The sequence below is a fragment of the Pan troglodytes genome, chromosome 21 (genome assembly GCF_028858775.2).
Source record: "Pan troglodytes isolate AG18354 chromosome 21, NHGRI_mPanTro3-v2.0_pri, whole genome shotgun sequence".
Classification (NCBI taxonomy): Eukaryota; Metazoa; Chordata; class Mammalia; order Primates; family Hominidae; genus Pan; species Pan troglodytes.
In genome coordinates, this window is record NC_072419.2 from 41,236,130 (window position 1) to 41,249,787 (window position 13,658).

Genomic DNA, 13,658 nt, shown 5'->3' on the forward strand with positions numbered 1-13,658 from the left:
CATGGGGGTGGCCTCTCAGCACCCTGTCCACTGCAGAGGAGATCAGCGACCTCACAGACCAGGTGAGTCTCAGTGGGAAGAGCATCCAGGAACTGGAGAAAACCAAGAAGGCGCTGGAAGGCGAGAAGAGTGAGATCCAGGCTGCACTGGAGGAGGCAGAGGTCAGGGGCTGGCTGCAGGGGTGGGTGGACACTGACCTGCTGCTCCACTGGCCATCCCCCCCCACCCTACCCTGCCTGCTCTGTATCCACAGGGGGCCCTGGAGCTGGAGGAGACCAAGACGCTGCGGATCCAGCTGGAGCTCTCCCAGGTCAAAGCAGAAGTGGACCGGAAGCTGGCAGAGAAAGACGAGGAGTGCGCTAACCTGAGGTGTGTCCATCCTTCTCCCATCCCCACCTCCCGAGAGCAGAAGGGGAGGGAAGCAGTGTGTACTCTGCTCTCTAGTCTGTCCCTCCCATGGGACTTTGAGGTCCGGGTTGCTGTCTCCATTCTAGCTGTGAACCTCGGAGATGCTAAAGGACTTGCCCAAAGTCACACAGTGGGGGTGGAGCCAGTCAGTCCACCTCTGTCTGCCTGGGCCTCACTCTTGTCCATGAACTTGCTCTGATGGGCCACAGGCAGTCACAAGAGACTTTAAATCGGGGAGGGGTGACTCACTTGTTCTCAAAATGGGTTCGTTTCCAACGGTCCTTGGGCATTTGTAAGGACAGGTATGCCCTTACGGGACCCCCTTTCATGCCACCCTCCTCCCATAGGCGCAACCACCAGCGAGCTGTGGAGTCCCTGCAGGCCTCCCTGGATGCAGAGACACGGGCCCGCAATGAGGCGCTGCGGCTCAAGAAGAAGATGGAGGGTGACCTCAACGACCTGGAGCTGCAGCTGGGCCATGCCACCCGTCAGGCCACAGAGGCCCAGGCTGCCACGCGGCTGATGCAGGCACAGCTCAAGGAGGAGCAGGCAGGGCGGGACGAGGAGCAGCGGCTGGCAGCTGAGCTCCACGAGCAGGCGCAGGCTCTGGAGCGCCGGGCCTCGCTGCTGGCTGCGGAGCTGGAGGAGCTGCGGGCTGCCCTGGAGCAGGGCGAGCGCAGCCGGCGACTGGCAGAGCAGGAGCTTTTGGAGGCCACCGAGCGCCTCAACCTTCTGCATTCGCAGGTGGGGACAGGAGTCCCTGGGGACAGAGCAGGTGCAGGCCTGCTGGCTGGCTGGCTCTGAGACTCCGCTTCCCCTCAGAACACAGGCCTCCTAAACCAGAAGAAGAAGCTGGAGGCGGACTTGGCCCAGCTGAGCGGGGAGGTGGAGGAGGCTGCACAGGAGAGGCGGGAGGCTGAGGAGAAGGCCAAAAAGGCCATCACTGATGTGAGGCTGGGCAAGGGCTGTGGGGAGCCTGGGACAGAATTGCAGAGGGACTTCCCTGAGGCTGGGCACCTGACCAGCTCCTCCTCCCCAACAGGCAGCCATGATGGCCGAGGAGCTGAAGAAGGAGCAGGACACAAGTGCACACCTGGAACGGATGAAGAAGACGCTGGAGCAGACGGTGCGCGAGCTCCAGGCCCGCCTTGAGGAGGCAGAACAGGCCGCCCTCCGTGGCGGGAAGAAGCAGGTGCAGAAGCTGGAAGCCAAGGTGTGTGCAGCCCCTCTAGTCCTTGGCGCAGGCAGGGTGGGTGACCCAGGGGTGGGCTTGGCATCAGGCCGTCCCCCTGCCTGCAGGTACGGGAGCTGGAGGCTGAGCTTGATGCAGAGCAGAAGAAGCACGCCGAGGCCCTTAAGGGCGTGCGCAAGCATGAGCGCCGTGTCAAGGAGCTCGCATACCAGGTGGGCGACAGGGTCTCCCTGGGGAGTGGCCCTGGAGCTGGCCCAGCCCAAGCAAGCCCTGAGTCCCCCTTGCCCGCCCAGGCCGAGGAGGACAGGAAGAACCTGGCTCGCATGCAGGACCTGGTGGACAAGCTGCAGAGCAAGGTCAAGAGCTACAAGCGCCAGTTTGAGGAGGCGGTGAGTGCGCTGGGGCCTGGACACCTGGACCGGGCACCCCAGCTCTGCCCCAGGGTCTGTGGCCAGGTGAGGCATCAGCAGCAGCTCCACCCTCCAAGGTCAGTGACCCAGAGGGAAGAGAGAAGCTTCTAACATCTCTGGGGAGATCAGACCTAGCTCTTTCTCATGGAACAGACCCCATGTGCTTTCCCCTGGCCAAGGCTGGGGCTGCCTCTGAGGGGTGGGGCAGGCACAAAAAGGCACATGAAGTTGGTGCGTCCCAACTTCCTTATTCCCGCTGTGGTATTGGTGAGGATGGACAGTGGCAATAGGAACAAAGTTGAGAACCAGGAGGAGCTAGCTCCCTTCTGGGACTGGGGCAGGGACCAGAATAAGCATCTCAGTCACCCAAGCGGAACCAAGGCCCTGTGTGTGCCCCCAGGAGCAGCAGGCCAACACCAACCTGGCCAAGTATCGCAAGGCCCAGCATGAGCTGGACGATGCAGAGGAGCGGGCAGACATGGCGGAAACCCAGGCCAACAAGCTGCGGGCACGGACCCGGGACGCCCTGGGCCCCAAGGTGAGGAGTGGCAGGGGCATTGCTCTCTGTGCAGGGGGACTGTGGGGGCTGACAGGTAGTACTGCTCACTCAGCTATCCCTTTCTCCTCAGCACAAGGAGTGACGGCCTGACCCCCTGGGCTCTAAAGAGGAATGTCTGTCTGCTGTTGCACATCTGGCTGAGGCCACCTGCCCCGATCCTGCCATCTCTGCATCCCCCCCTGCTGCCTTCAGCCTTCCCCGGGCCCTGAATAAACACCACAGCCAGTTTCCTTCTCATTCTTTCTTTGGGGTTCAGGAGGAAAAACACAGTCCTAGGGACAAAAGCCAAGTCCACAGCAGTCATTTTTAAAATAAAGTTATTTAATAGTCTCCATTTAATTGGTTTATTTGCTGTTAATAAATTGGCAACACAAGGAAGGGCCCCGTGTCCAGACTCAGGCAGGAGTGGCTGCCTCAGGCAGAGGCAGGGCAGGCACAGCTGCCCCGTGCCCCAAGGGATGGAGGGAAAGGCCCCTCACTTCTGGGAGAACCCCCTTGGATGAACACAGCGGCCAATGAGCAAACAGAACCAGAGGAGCTACAGGAAAATGAGGCAGAGGGGCAGGCTTGGGGGAAGGCAGCATTCTCTGGTACCCACCACCCCTGCCCAGGGCTCAGAAGCCTTTACCTGGGTCCAAAGGCCAGGGACAAGGGAGGCTTGGCTCACAGATTGGGGGGGGGGGGGTCACCCATATCTTCCTCCCCCCTCTGGGACTGACTGACAGCCAAGAAACCGGCAGGAGCTCACACAGAGCTAATGCTAAATGTCCTCTTACCTCTGGGTGGCCCTGGGCCCCAGGGTTCTGAAGGAAAGGTGGGCATGGTACCCTGTCCTCATTATGGGGACTGAGGCTCTCCATGACCTAGGGCCCTCAGACCCAGGGGGACCAAGGGCTTCTAGGACTTCCCTCCCACCAAGCCTGTACCCAAAGACCTGGGGCAGGCAGAGAGCAGCAGGGAGGAACGGGAACAGGGCAGGGCGTGTGGCATCGTACCCACGCTCACCCACACTGGCCCAGCAGCCTCCCGAGGCCTGGCCCAAGGTCACTCCTCAGTGAAGTCCCTGTCTATGTCCATGTAGGGCTCCTCAATGTAGCTAACGAGAGCAGAGGGTGACTGCCGGTCCGGGTTCAACAGGATGGACACTGTCTCCTTCCAGTATGAGAAGCTGATGCAGGAGCTCTGGGCAAAGAGGGAGGGGCTGGGGGGCGCCTGGAGGACCCAGGTCAAGCCCAGCACCGGGACACCCCTCTGAGAGGCCCTGGGTCCATGGCCCACCCATCACCCCCTTGAGGGGTGGGGCACTCACGTTCTCTAGGCAGGTGCTGTCCTTGTCCTTGTGCAGGTAGTGCTGCTGCCAGAAGCGCAGCAGGTTGTGGAAGTTGTTGAGCAGGAAGCCGGGGTACTTCTTGCTGTGCTCCATCCGCTGCAGCAGCCGCAGGTACAGGGGCAGCCGGTCTTTCCGTCGGGCCAGCATCAGGATCACCAGGCTGGTGTTGAGGCAGCTGACGTTCTCCTGCAAGGCCACAGGCCCACCGGGTCAGGGGCTGGTGGGAGCCCCAGTGGCCCCTGGTGAACCTGGGTAGCCATCAGGCAGGGAGGAGAGTGGCCCCAGGCCTCGGGCCACCCACGGAGCTCTCCCTGCGCAGAGGTGAGATAGGACTGGGGGAAGGGGGCCCCCAGGAGCACCAGTCTCCTGCCTGAGCACCTTCCTCTTCCCCACGCCCACCTCCCACCCCACCTGAGGCAACAACACCTGTCCCTGTCCAGACCTCGGCTCAAGCATCACTCCTTCCGGAAGGTCCGTCCCAGGCAGGGCTGGGTGCGTGTGTTGGGGCAGTTATCCCGCTTCAGAAGTGCCATTCAGCACTAGCCTGCGTGCCTCGGTGGGGAAAGAGTTCTGCCCCACTCACCATGCACTCCCACCTGGTGCTTCACCTCAGAATGGAACCAAAGACCACCTCTGAGAGGTGCTAAGATCACCCTCACTCTAGAAAAGAGGGGCAGGAGGCTGAGAGAAGGGAAGGCTGCATGACTATTCAGTGAGGGAGTTGGGCAGCCTCAGGTCCGATTCCAAAGCCCAGCAGGGCAGAAGGTGTGAGGGACGTGGACATGGGGGAGGCGGGGAGAGCGCTGGCCTGCAAGTCAGCCTGTGACCTGAGGGCACTTGCGAGCCCTCCTTCCTTAGGCCCTGTCTGTACAATGGGACACTGATTCCTCCTGAGCACAGTCCTCAGAAGAGCTGGGTCTCCAGAGACGCACTTCTGGAGTGGGGGACAGAAACCTGCTGGGCACCAGGACAAAGGAAGTGGTTTCCAATCGACCTTCCCTGCTGTGTGTCTGCCGGGGCCTCTCACCTGGGTCAGCGTCTGCACGTGGATGATGTTGATGAGGCGGAAGAGGAAGGACATCTGCGTGGGCACCTGGGATATGTAGGCGAGCAGGCGGCATTCGGACAGGACCTCAGCAACTGTGGAGGGAGGCAGGGGTGCAGCAGGTCAGGCTTAGGCCCAGTGGCTGGGTCGCCCAGGCCTTTAGTGGAGCCCCGCTTGGGTCCTGACTCTGAAGCTGGGAGCTCATCATCAAAACAGCTTCAACGAAAGCTGACTGTGGCAGAAAGAGGGACCTCCAGCTGTCCTGCTACCAGGCAAAGCCATGTTCTCAGAGTGCCCAGGAGCACCCCACCTCATCCTCCAGAACCAAGCTCAGGGCAGCTCTCCCTCAGCCCTCCCCAGACTGGCTCCAGACCCGTGCCCTCCATATCACACACAGAAGAGTTCCCTCCACAGGAAGATGGATCCATGACGCTGCATTAAGAAAAACAACGCAAAAGTTCCACTCCTTCTGCAGAGGTCCTAGCGCAACTGGTTTTCCACACCAGCTCTCAGGTGAGTCCGGCCCAGTGCTAAGACCACAAGGCACAGGTTCTGCTCCGTCCACTAGTGTCGGAGCAACTGCTTCCCGCACAACTGGGAGGCAGGGCAATAACCGAAGGTACCAAAATCTGTGTGGCTGTTCCCCTGAAACAGACCCTCTGGGGCAGAAAAAGGAAACAAACGGCTAAATTACCAACAACCGGGATACTTCTTGCTATCAATGACAGTGACCATGACAAGGAACAAGTGCCTGACTTTTTGGGGGTGTGGGGGGATCACAAACCCTCAGGAGAATCTGCTGGATGCCACAGGCCCTCTCCTAGGAAAAAAGGAAACGCGTGCGCATACACATGGAAGTGCGTTAGCAAGTCCAGGAGGCTTCAGATGCCTGCTGCACCACAGGGCACCTGCGATGCCACGCACAGCACAATGAGGACGAGGGGGCCAACTCATCGTGCCAGGCAATACCAGCCCAGAAGAGGAAGGTCTTTTTCTGGTTTTCTTTGCATCTTGCTAGCAACAATGGATTTTCACCTTGTTAAAGTGTTGAACAAGGCAGCAAAGCCAATTGCCCTGGAAGCCGCCACCTTGAGGCCAGCCACGTGGGCATCTGGTGCAGCTCCCTCAGTCATTCTTGTCTCCCTGCTGGAGACAGGGTGTCTGATGCCAGCATTCTCACCCTGCATGACTTGCCTTGACAGCCTGCCTTTCATGTACCTTTCATATCCACCTGGTTTTCAAATCGGTCCAGGGACAGAGTGACACAGCGCACCAGCATGTTGGAGTCCACCAGGGAGCTGTTGATCTGCTTCAGGAACACCTGGAACTATACAGAAACCAAGCTCACAGCAGGCAGTGGGCTGCTGGCCAGGTATGGCCATGGCCCGAGGGGACAGTCACTACAAGGGGCATCAGCGACCTCTACCAGCCCCAGTGCTTCAGATAGGAAGACAGAGGCTCAGATAAGCTGAGGGACCTCCCCTCACCACCCAGGTACTAAGAGGCACTCCCCGGAATTCAGCACAGATCCGACACTCTGTCCAGTGGTTTTACACTCAAGGGTGCTGGATTCCTTTAATTTTTACTTTTAATTTTACTTCAGCTAGCCTGAGCTGGGTTTCTGTCACACACACTCGGTGAGCCTAACACACCAGGCCCAGTCCCTCCCTACAGCGGCTCCCACCGTGGCACCCACCATGCTGCGTCACGGCAGGCGCACAAGCCACCCATTCCCACCCTCACTCCCTACCCACAAGCAGCCCCGGTTTTCATCCCTGCATTCCCAGGGTCTAGCACAAAGCCAGACAGAGCAGGTTCCAATGAATGTTTGCCAAAGACTGCCCAGACTCCCCCGTCGTCTCTAACGTAAAACCTGTGCCTAAAGCCTGGCAGACCAGGACTCCAGGTGAACTTCTGGACAACCCAGCACACTCCACAGAGCCCTGGGTTAACTTTACCTTTGCATCGGTGTTGATATATTTATTGAATCTCTTGAATGCATCAACGTTGAACTTCATCAGCTCCCCCAGGAGGTCAAAGTAACTCTGGAGCACATCCCTTGACTTACACTCGCTGTCCACAATGCAGTAAAGGATGTGCTGGGTGAGGAGGGACAGGGTGAAGGTGTCAACGTGGCTGCCCCCACCAGGGCCTGGCATGGAGCTCAGACCATGCATTGGCTTTGAGCAAGCATCCTGGGGATGGAACTGGCAACATTGTCTAGATTCTTGTCTGAGGATGCTGGTGGCTCCAAGGACAGGACCAGGCCTGACAGACCTCACCAGGAGGTGGAGCAGACTGGGAATGCAACACAATCTCTCCCCTGCCCAGGGTGTACAGCTGAAGCCTGTGACCTGCTCTGTGGTCACCAAGATGGCCGGGGTGCTCAGCTCCTAGGTGAGGGGAGCTGTCATCACCAGGTCTAAAACACGGGCCACTGCCTAAGCACTGAGGTCATTCAAGTAAATGAAGGACAGAATTTAAAAGCAAAGGACACATTTTGACCCCATGGTTTGTCTTTGTGTTTATGAACGAAATTGTTTAAATAGAGTTTACACCAAAATACTGAGTTTTCATCAAGAGAATAAAGCCAATTTACTCCTTTATAAAGTTTTCTACATTTTCTTGAAGTTACACTGATTTGGATCAATTCTTTTCCACATGGATTTTATAATTCGTGGGTCAGTTTCTTGTCCATATGAAAAAATCTGAAAGACCAATTATAACTTTGGCCATTCTGCTCTAAGTTTTACTTTTTCTGAAGACCATTATTCAATAATGGAAAATTAACTTTTAGTACAAAATATCTTCAGGGTCAAAATGCCTTGCTGGGTAACCAAACTGTCACCCTCCTGCATGGCCTGGCCACCCTCTAAACCTGTCACCCCGTAAGCACCCATGGGGAACCCACAGTTGGAAACCCAGGGCAAAATCTAAGGCAGCCTGCACAGGCATTTGGAAGTCACGAGATCTGCTCTGCTCCTGATGAACTGTTTGGGGCTCAGGACAGGACACAGCAACGCGTGGGCTGGGGGGAGACGGAACCCAAGACACTGGCTGCTCCAGATCATACCTCCAAGAGGCCTCGCTTCAGCAGGAACATCTGGTCTGCATAGGAGGTGGTCCCTCGGAGGAAACTCTCCACAGCCCGAGCTTGCCAAAACCTGCGACCCAAATATTGGCTCAGGTGGCTAAGGCTGCCCTCTTCCGGCCCATGTTCAGTTCTCCAAGGGGTTGGGAGATGTTTGTTGCCTTTTCATGTACTCAACATTTACTGAACATCTACCAAGCATCAGACTTCATCCTGGGCCTGGGGACACAGCAGTGCCCCCATCCTCACAGAGAGCCAGCTCAGTGGAGAAGTCTTCTATCTGGGTCTGTCTGGAAGGGGCTGTGTCACAGAGAGGGTGACATCTGGGATCGAAGGGCTGGCTCCTGCGAGCCCCCGTGAAACATACGCTAGGCTTTGCCCTTTCACAAGAATGGGAGGACGTGCAATTGAGGGGCTAGGAATGTGTGTGGGAAGCGGACAAACACATGCAGACAGGCCACTGGGCTCACAGACGATGGGCTGGCCTAGGGAAGTAGTGGTTGATGCTGACCGAGGGACCCAGAGGGCACAGCGGGTATCCACGACAGGGAGTTTGGACAAGGCACTGAAGTGACAAAGGCCCATGTGGGCATGAAGCCTCCTGACAGCTCACGCCCGGCCCTGATGGAACTCTACCTGTCCACTGACTTCAAGACTCATCTTAGATGTATCTAAGGACCTCAGAGAAGGTCTCCCTGTATTCACCCAGCCCCCAGCCCTAGCAGCGGAAGAGGCTTTCCTTTGCTCCTATAGCTCCTGGGCCAACCCTGGCTCCATTCCTTCCCACACTGCATTGAAACAGCACAGCTCTAGGGAATTCATGGCAGGGCCCGTATCCTAGTTCTCTCCCACCCATAAGGCACCAGCACAGAACAGGTGCTTGGTGAATGCTCGGTCACTGTGGGCTGCAGAAGAAGCTCCCACATACCTGTCGAGTCAAAACTACGCAAGATGGCAGTCAAACCACCTCTCCCCAACAGTAATTGTGCTTCAGGAGGCATGGACGCTGGTGACTAAAGGAGGTATTCCTAACCTCCTGAGAAACACCTGGCTCTGCAGCCCCGCAGAATCGGCAGGTACTTTTCCCCAGACTCACCTGAAAGACGACTCTGCTGGCTCCTTCTTCATGACCTGCAGCAGACGAGTTAATAAGCCCCTCTTCCCATCACACACCAAACTCCTGAAATAGAAGAGAGATATTGGTGACAGATCTGAGAGGCTGACAGGGGCCCTGGGGATGGGTCATTCTGCTGGCTTAGGCGGTGAAAAACCATGGGGACATTTCCAAGTCTGCAGGGTGCCTTCCTGCTCCAACTGGGTCCAGAGCCCCGGAGACCCCTGCAGCCACAGAATTAAACCGCCAAGTGCATTCCCACCACATCTCAGGCCAGCTTTCCTTCCCAGGCCAGAAACATATCCAGAATCAGACATGGCTTAGAACTGCCAGAGGAGAGCTGTTTATACCAAAAGTGTGTTGAAACAGGCCATGCCAGTCTGCCAGATGGGGAAAGACTCTGCCAATAGGGTGAGGCCCAGCATACTCCGTGCCTGAGGTTCACTTCCAGCTGGCCTTGGGCAAGTGTCCACAACTCCAAGCCTCAGCTTCCCAGTCTATGAAGCAAAGGCAGGAGATGAGGAAATGACTCTGGCCCCGTCATGGGGGAAGGAAGACGGCCAGGCACGCAGGGGTCTGGGCCCTTCAAACAGAGCAGCTCTGCTGTGATCCACTGCAGACATCAGGGCAGGACTGGGTACAATTTTATTTGAATGAAGAGTTCTGCTACCTTAGAAAAAAAAGATTGGGAGGCCAGGAGAGGTGGTTCACACCTGTAATCCCTGGACTTTGGGAGGCTCACTTGAGGCCAGAAGTTCGAGACCAGCCTGGGCAACATAGTGAGACCCCATCTCTACAAAAAAAGTAAAAACACTAGCTGGGAATGGTGGCGCACACCTGTAGTCCCAGCTACTCGGGCGGCTGAGGCAGGAGAATCACTTGAGCTCAGAAGTTTGTGGCTGCAGTGAGCTATAACACCACTGCTCTGCAGCTTGAGAGAAAGAGCAAGACCTTGTGTCTAAAAAACAAAACAAAACAAACAAACAAAAAAGGTTGGGAAATCATGGCTCTTGTTGGATAAAGTCCACTGTATTCTGACGCCTGTGAGACTAGCCCCCCACTGCCTGGCTCCAGGTGAGGCAAACCTAACCCAGGTAATGCAACCTAACACTTGGCAGCAGGTAAGAGGCTTCTGTCTGTCCTGCTTGGCTGCAGATGCCACCAGGCAAGAAAGGAGCACATAAGCAAAGGGGCTGAATGCACGAGACAAGGCGGTGGGGCAGTGCGGAGCACACACGACTTCTGGCAGGTGACCTCTCTGAGGCTCACCTCATCTGTAAAGTGCAGGTACTGATGGGGCTCCCCTCCTAGGGCTGCTGTGAGGCTCCAATGAGAAAATGCAGGTGACATGAATACAGTGCCTGGCACACAGGAGCCCTCAGGACACTGTAGCTGCATGTGAGAGAGGACACGCGTGCATACCTGGATGTGCTCACCAGTGAGCCCCCGGGGAATGTGGGCAGCCGGGATGGGCTGAGGGAAAAGCTGTACCCCTGCACTCACCTGTCGGTGTTGAGGACAGCTTCCACCTCAGGGATGTTGGCCTTGAGAGAGATGGCACTGAGTTCATTCAGCTCCTGGTTGTTGAGTAACAAGTACTTGTTCCTGAAACAAAATGGGTTGGAGGAGGTAAAGGACAGGAACTGGGGCTGCTGGGTCAGCACCGGGCTAGTGCAGGGAGTCTCCTGCCCACTTCCTGTGGACAGAATCTGAGAAGCCACCAGGTACTTTCCTCTAGCACCTCTCACTCCAGCCAGCACCTGCAGGAGGGAACTCTGGGCTCTCAGGCAGTGGAATCTCTCCCTGGCCCCACCCCCATCCCCGACCCCTGCCTGCCACATTCACCGACAAGGCCCCTTCCCTCAGCAGCTCTGGGCCTTTCTCTTTGCCTACATTTCCACTTGTTTTCTCAAAGGCACCAACACCTCAACATGTCCAATCACACTCAAGCCTGGCCCTGCTGCAGCAGTCCCACCAAGCACCACGGTCACACATCACACAGAGGCCTGGTTAACTGTGACACTTCCCCCGACTTGCCATCCAGGCCTGTCACTGCTGGGTCCTGTGTTCCCAGGACACCAGCTCCCTAAAAGGTATCCCACAGGAACTGAGTCATCACACGGTGCCAAAAGTGATCTTCAGAATCAGGACTCTGATCCTGTCACTCCCGGTGAAAACACTTCCACAGCTTCCCACTGCATTTAGAACAGACATTTCCTGACTTAGGAGGAGGTTATGTCCTGATAAACCCATCGTATTTGAAAATCCCGTTAAGTTGAAAACATATTGAGGCCGGGCGCGGTGGTTCACGTCTGTAATCCCAGCACTTTGGAAGGTCGAGGCGGGTGGATCACGAGGTCAGGAGTTCGAGACCAGCCTGGCCAACATGGCGAAACCCCATCTCTACTAAAAATATAAAAAATTAGCTGGGCGTGGTGGCACACGCCTATAATCCTAGCTACTCAGGAGGCTGAGGTAGAATTGCTTGAACCCAGAAGGTGGAGGTTGCAGTGAGCCAACATCATGCCACTGCACTCCAGCCTGGGCAACAGAGCAAGATTCCGTCTTGAAAAAAAAAAAAAGAAAACACATTTAATATATCTAACCCACTGAACCTCCTAGCTTAGCCTAGCCTACCTGGAATGTGCTCAGAACACTGACTTCAGCCTACAGTTGGCCATAATCACTGGCAACATGGCAGGCACAGCACAGAGTACTGGTTGTCTACCTTGGTGATCGTGTAGCTGGTCACCATTTTTCTTGAAATACATTCTGAGCTGCAGCTGCAGCTCAGCGCCCAGCATTGCAAGAGTATTGAACTGTTTATCATGAGCCCAGGAAAAGATCAAAATTCAAAATTCTACTTCTGTACCATTGTGAAGTTGAAAAATTCTAAGTGGACCATCTGTATATAAAATCCAGGCCTGTGACTGTGACCCACAACGCCCTGTGACTGTGACCCACAACGTCCTGTGCAGCCCAGCCCAGAGCCAAGCCCACATCACTCCCATCAGCTGGCCACAATGGTCTTCCCTCGTTCAGGGGCTTCTGGCTAGAACACTCACCCTCTCACATGCCTGTTCACTCAATTCACTACAAGCTGACCCTTCAGGTCTTGGCTGGCAAGCCACTTCTGCAGGGGAGAGTTCCTGAGTGTCCTCTGGCCAGTCCTGGACCCTGTCAAATGTCCTCTCACAGACCCCCGTTCCTCTCCTCCTGAATACCATCTCCACTTATCACTAATGCTCAACGGTGGAATCCTTGGATGAACAACTGTCTCTGTTTTCAGACTCTGCCCTTCATGAGAGCAGGGGCCATGGCTGTTTGCATTCATCCTGATATCCCACAGAGTACTCAGACTGAAGAGTCTGATGAAAGCCAGAGACTCACTTCCTCAGGGAAAACAGCACAGTTCCATAACATATGTGGTGCCATTTTTCAGAAGGTTAACATGCTTCCTGGAGCCCTTCTATGGCTTTCAGCCGGAAAACCTCTCACAGAGGACGGGTGCATATGATGGAGGTGCCCTGGGGCCACAGCTGTCTCCAGGCATGTTCTGTTAGCTCAAATGCAAGGTTTTTAAAAAATTTAAACCAACATTTAAAATCAGGACCTTTCATATAAATCTTAATTTCTGCCTTTGCTTGGCAGAAAAAATCAGAAGTTATGCAACAGTGGGCCCAGTTTCCTGTGCACACACAGCTGGCTGGAGCTGAGCTCACTGAAATTCTTGTGCACTAAGGTCCCCACATCACCTCCCCAATGCCAAGGTCAAGGGTCAGCTGCTAGTCACCCCCTTCCTGCACTGTTTTCCTTACAGCAGAGAGTAATTTTCCTTGTACATTCTCCATCGAAGGTTAAAAAATAAATGAGCGCAGAATGTCTTTCAAGAAAAATGGGAGCACACCTCCTTGTGGAGGGAAGAATCCTCCAGCTGCTCAGTAAGCAGTCGGCTTTGCCTGTCTGAAGTTCCTGCCGGCCCCTGGGAATAGCCACGCTGTCCACTCTTGCTTTAGAGGGGCAGTAGGTTGAGAAATCCATTGATTCCAAAGGTAGTAAGGGGACAACGACTTCCATACTCAGTTCCTGGGGTGGCTATGAGGGTTAGAAGAAAGCTCGGGGCAGTGCCTGCCATAAGGAAGTCTGGAAACAAGGGAGGTCCGACTGCAGTGTCACACCTGCTAACACTGAGGGGACAGTGGGCTTCCACCAGCTCCAGGGCCTCCTCTCGAGCTGAGGTCAGGGACCAGACAAGGAGATCGAGGCCTTCCGAAGACAGCCCAACAACTCTCCTTGCAGGGACACACTTGTACTTACTCGTGGTGGTCACTGAAGCTCTGAAGAAGCCTCAAAAACTGTATCTTCAAGGTGATGTCCTGAAACACATGCACAGCCTCAATGTTAGGACCACAGCCACAAGGTTCCAAAATAACACAAGCAGACACTCTGGTGGGAGCCTGCTTCTCTAAGCCTCTGTCCTCATGTACCATGAGGACTTTTCTTTAGTTA

General features: G+C 55.7%; 2 protein-coding genes across 10 annotated transcripts in view; one reads left to right on the top strand and one right to left on the bottom strand.

Annotated features, from left to right (window-relative positions):
- Positions 1 to 2,903, top strand: part of MYH7B (myosin heavy chain 7B) — a 46,639-nt gene extending 43,736 nt beyond the window's left edge. For 5 of the 6 annotated variants that reach the window (XM_024352219.3, XM_054674666.2, XM_016937750.4 and 2 more), the window contains 9 exons: positions 37 to 161; positions 254 to 369; positions 756 to 1,152; positions 1,231 to 1,356; positions 1,451 to 1,621; positions 1,708 to 1,812; positions 1,894 to 1,989; positions 2,411 to 2,548; positions 2,622 to 2,903. In XM_024352219.3, coding sequence (XP_024207987.1) covers positions 37 to 161; positions 254 to 369; positions 756 to 1,152; positions 1,231 to 1,356; positions 1,451 to 1,621; positions 1,708 to 1,812; positions 1,894 to 1,989; positions 2,411 to 2,548; positions 2,622 to 2,651 — 1,304 coding nt within the window. In that variant the 3' untranslated portion in view covers positions 2,652 to 2,903. The remainder of the gene's footprint in view (positions 1 to 36; positions 162 to 253; positions 370 to 755; positions 1,153 to 1,230; positions 1,357 to 1,450; positions 1,622 to 1,707; positions 1,813 to 1,893; positions 1,990 to 2,410; positions 2,549 to 2,621) is intronic. The other variant, XM_016937749.3, reaches the window with a different exon arrangement.
- Positions 2,873 to 13,658, bottom strand: part of TRPC4AP (transient receptor potential cation channel subfamily C member 4 associated protein) — an 89,360-nt gene continuing 78,574 nt past the window's right edge. For 2 of the 4 annotated variants that reach the window (XM_063803328.1, XM_063803327.1), the window contains exons 11-20: positions 13,467 to 13,525; positions 10,653 to 10,754; positions 9,132 to 9,215; positions 8,018 to 8,108; positions 6,903 to 7,043; positions 6,163 to 6,271; positions 4,927 to 5,039; positions 3,879 to 4,085; positions 3,575 to 3,751; positions 2,873 to 3,107 (exon numbers count right to left, since the gene is read on the bottom strand). In XM_063803328.1, coding sequence (XP_063659398.1) covers positions 3,614 to 3,751; positions 3,879 to 4,085; positions 4,927 to 5,039; positions 6,163 to 6,271; positions 6,903 to 7,043; positions 8,018 to 8,108; positions 9,132 to 9,215; positions 10,653 to 10,754; positions 13,467 to 13,525 — 1,044 coding nt within the window. In that variant the 3' untranslated portion in view covers positions 2,873 to 3,107; positions 3,575 to 3,613. Of the gene's footprint in view, positions 3,752 to 3,878; positions 4,086 to 4,926; positions 5,040 to 6,162; positions 6,272 to 6,902; positions 7,044 to 8,017; positions 8,109 to 9,131; positions 9,216 to 10,652; positions 10,755 to 13,466; positions 13,526 to 13,658 lie in introns of all 4 variants that reach the window. The other 2 variants (XM_514600.9, XM_003316874.7) reach the window with 1 other exon arrangement.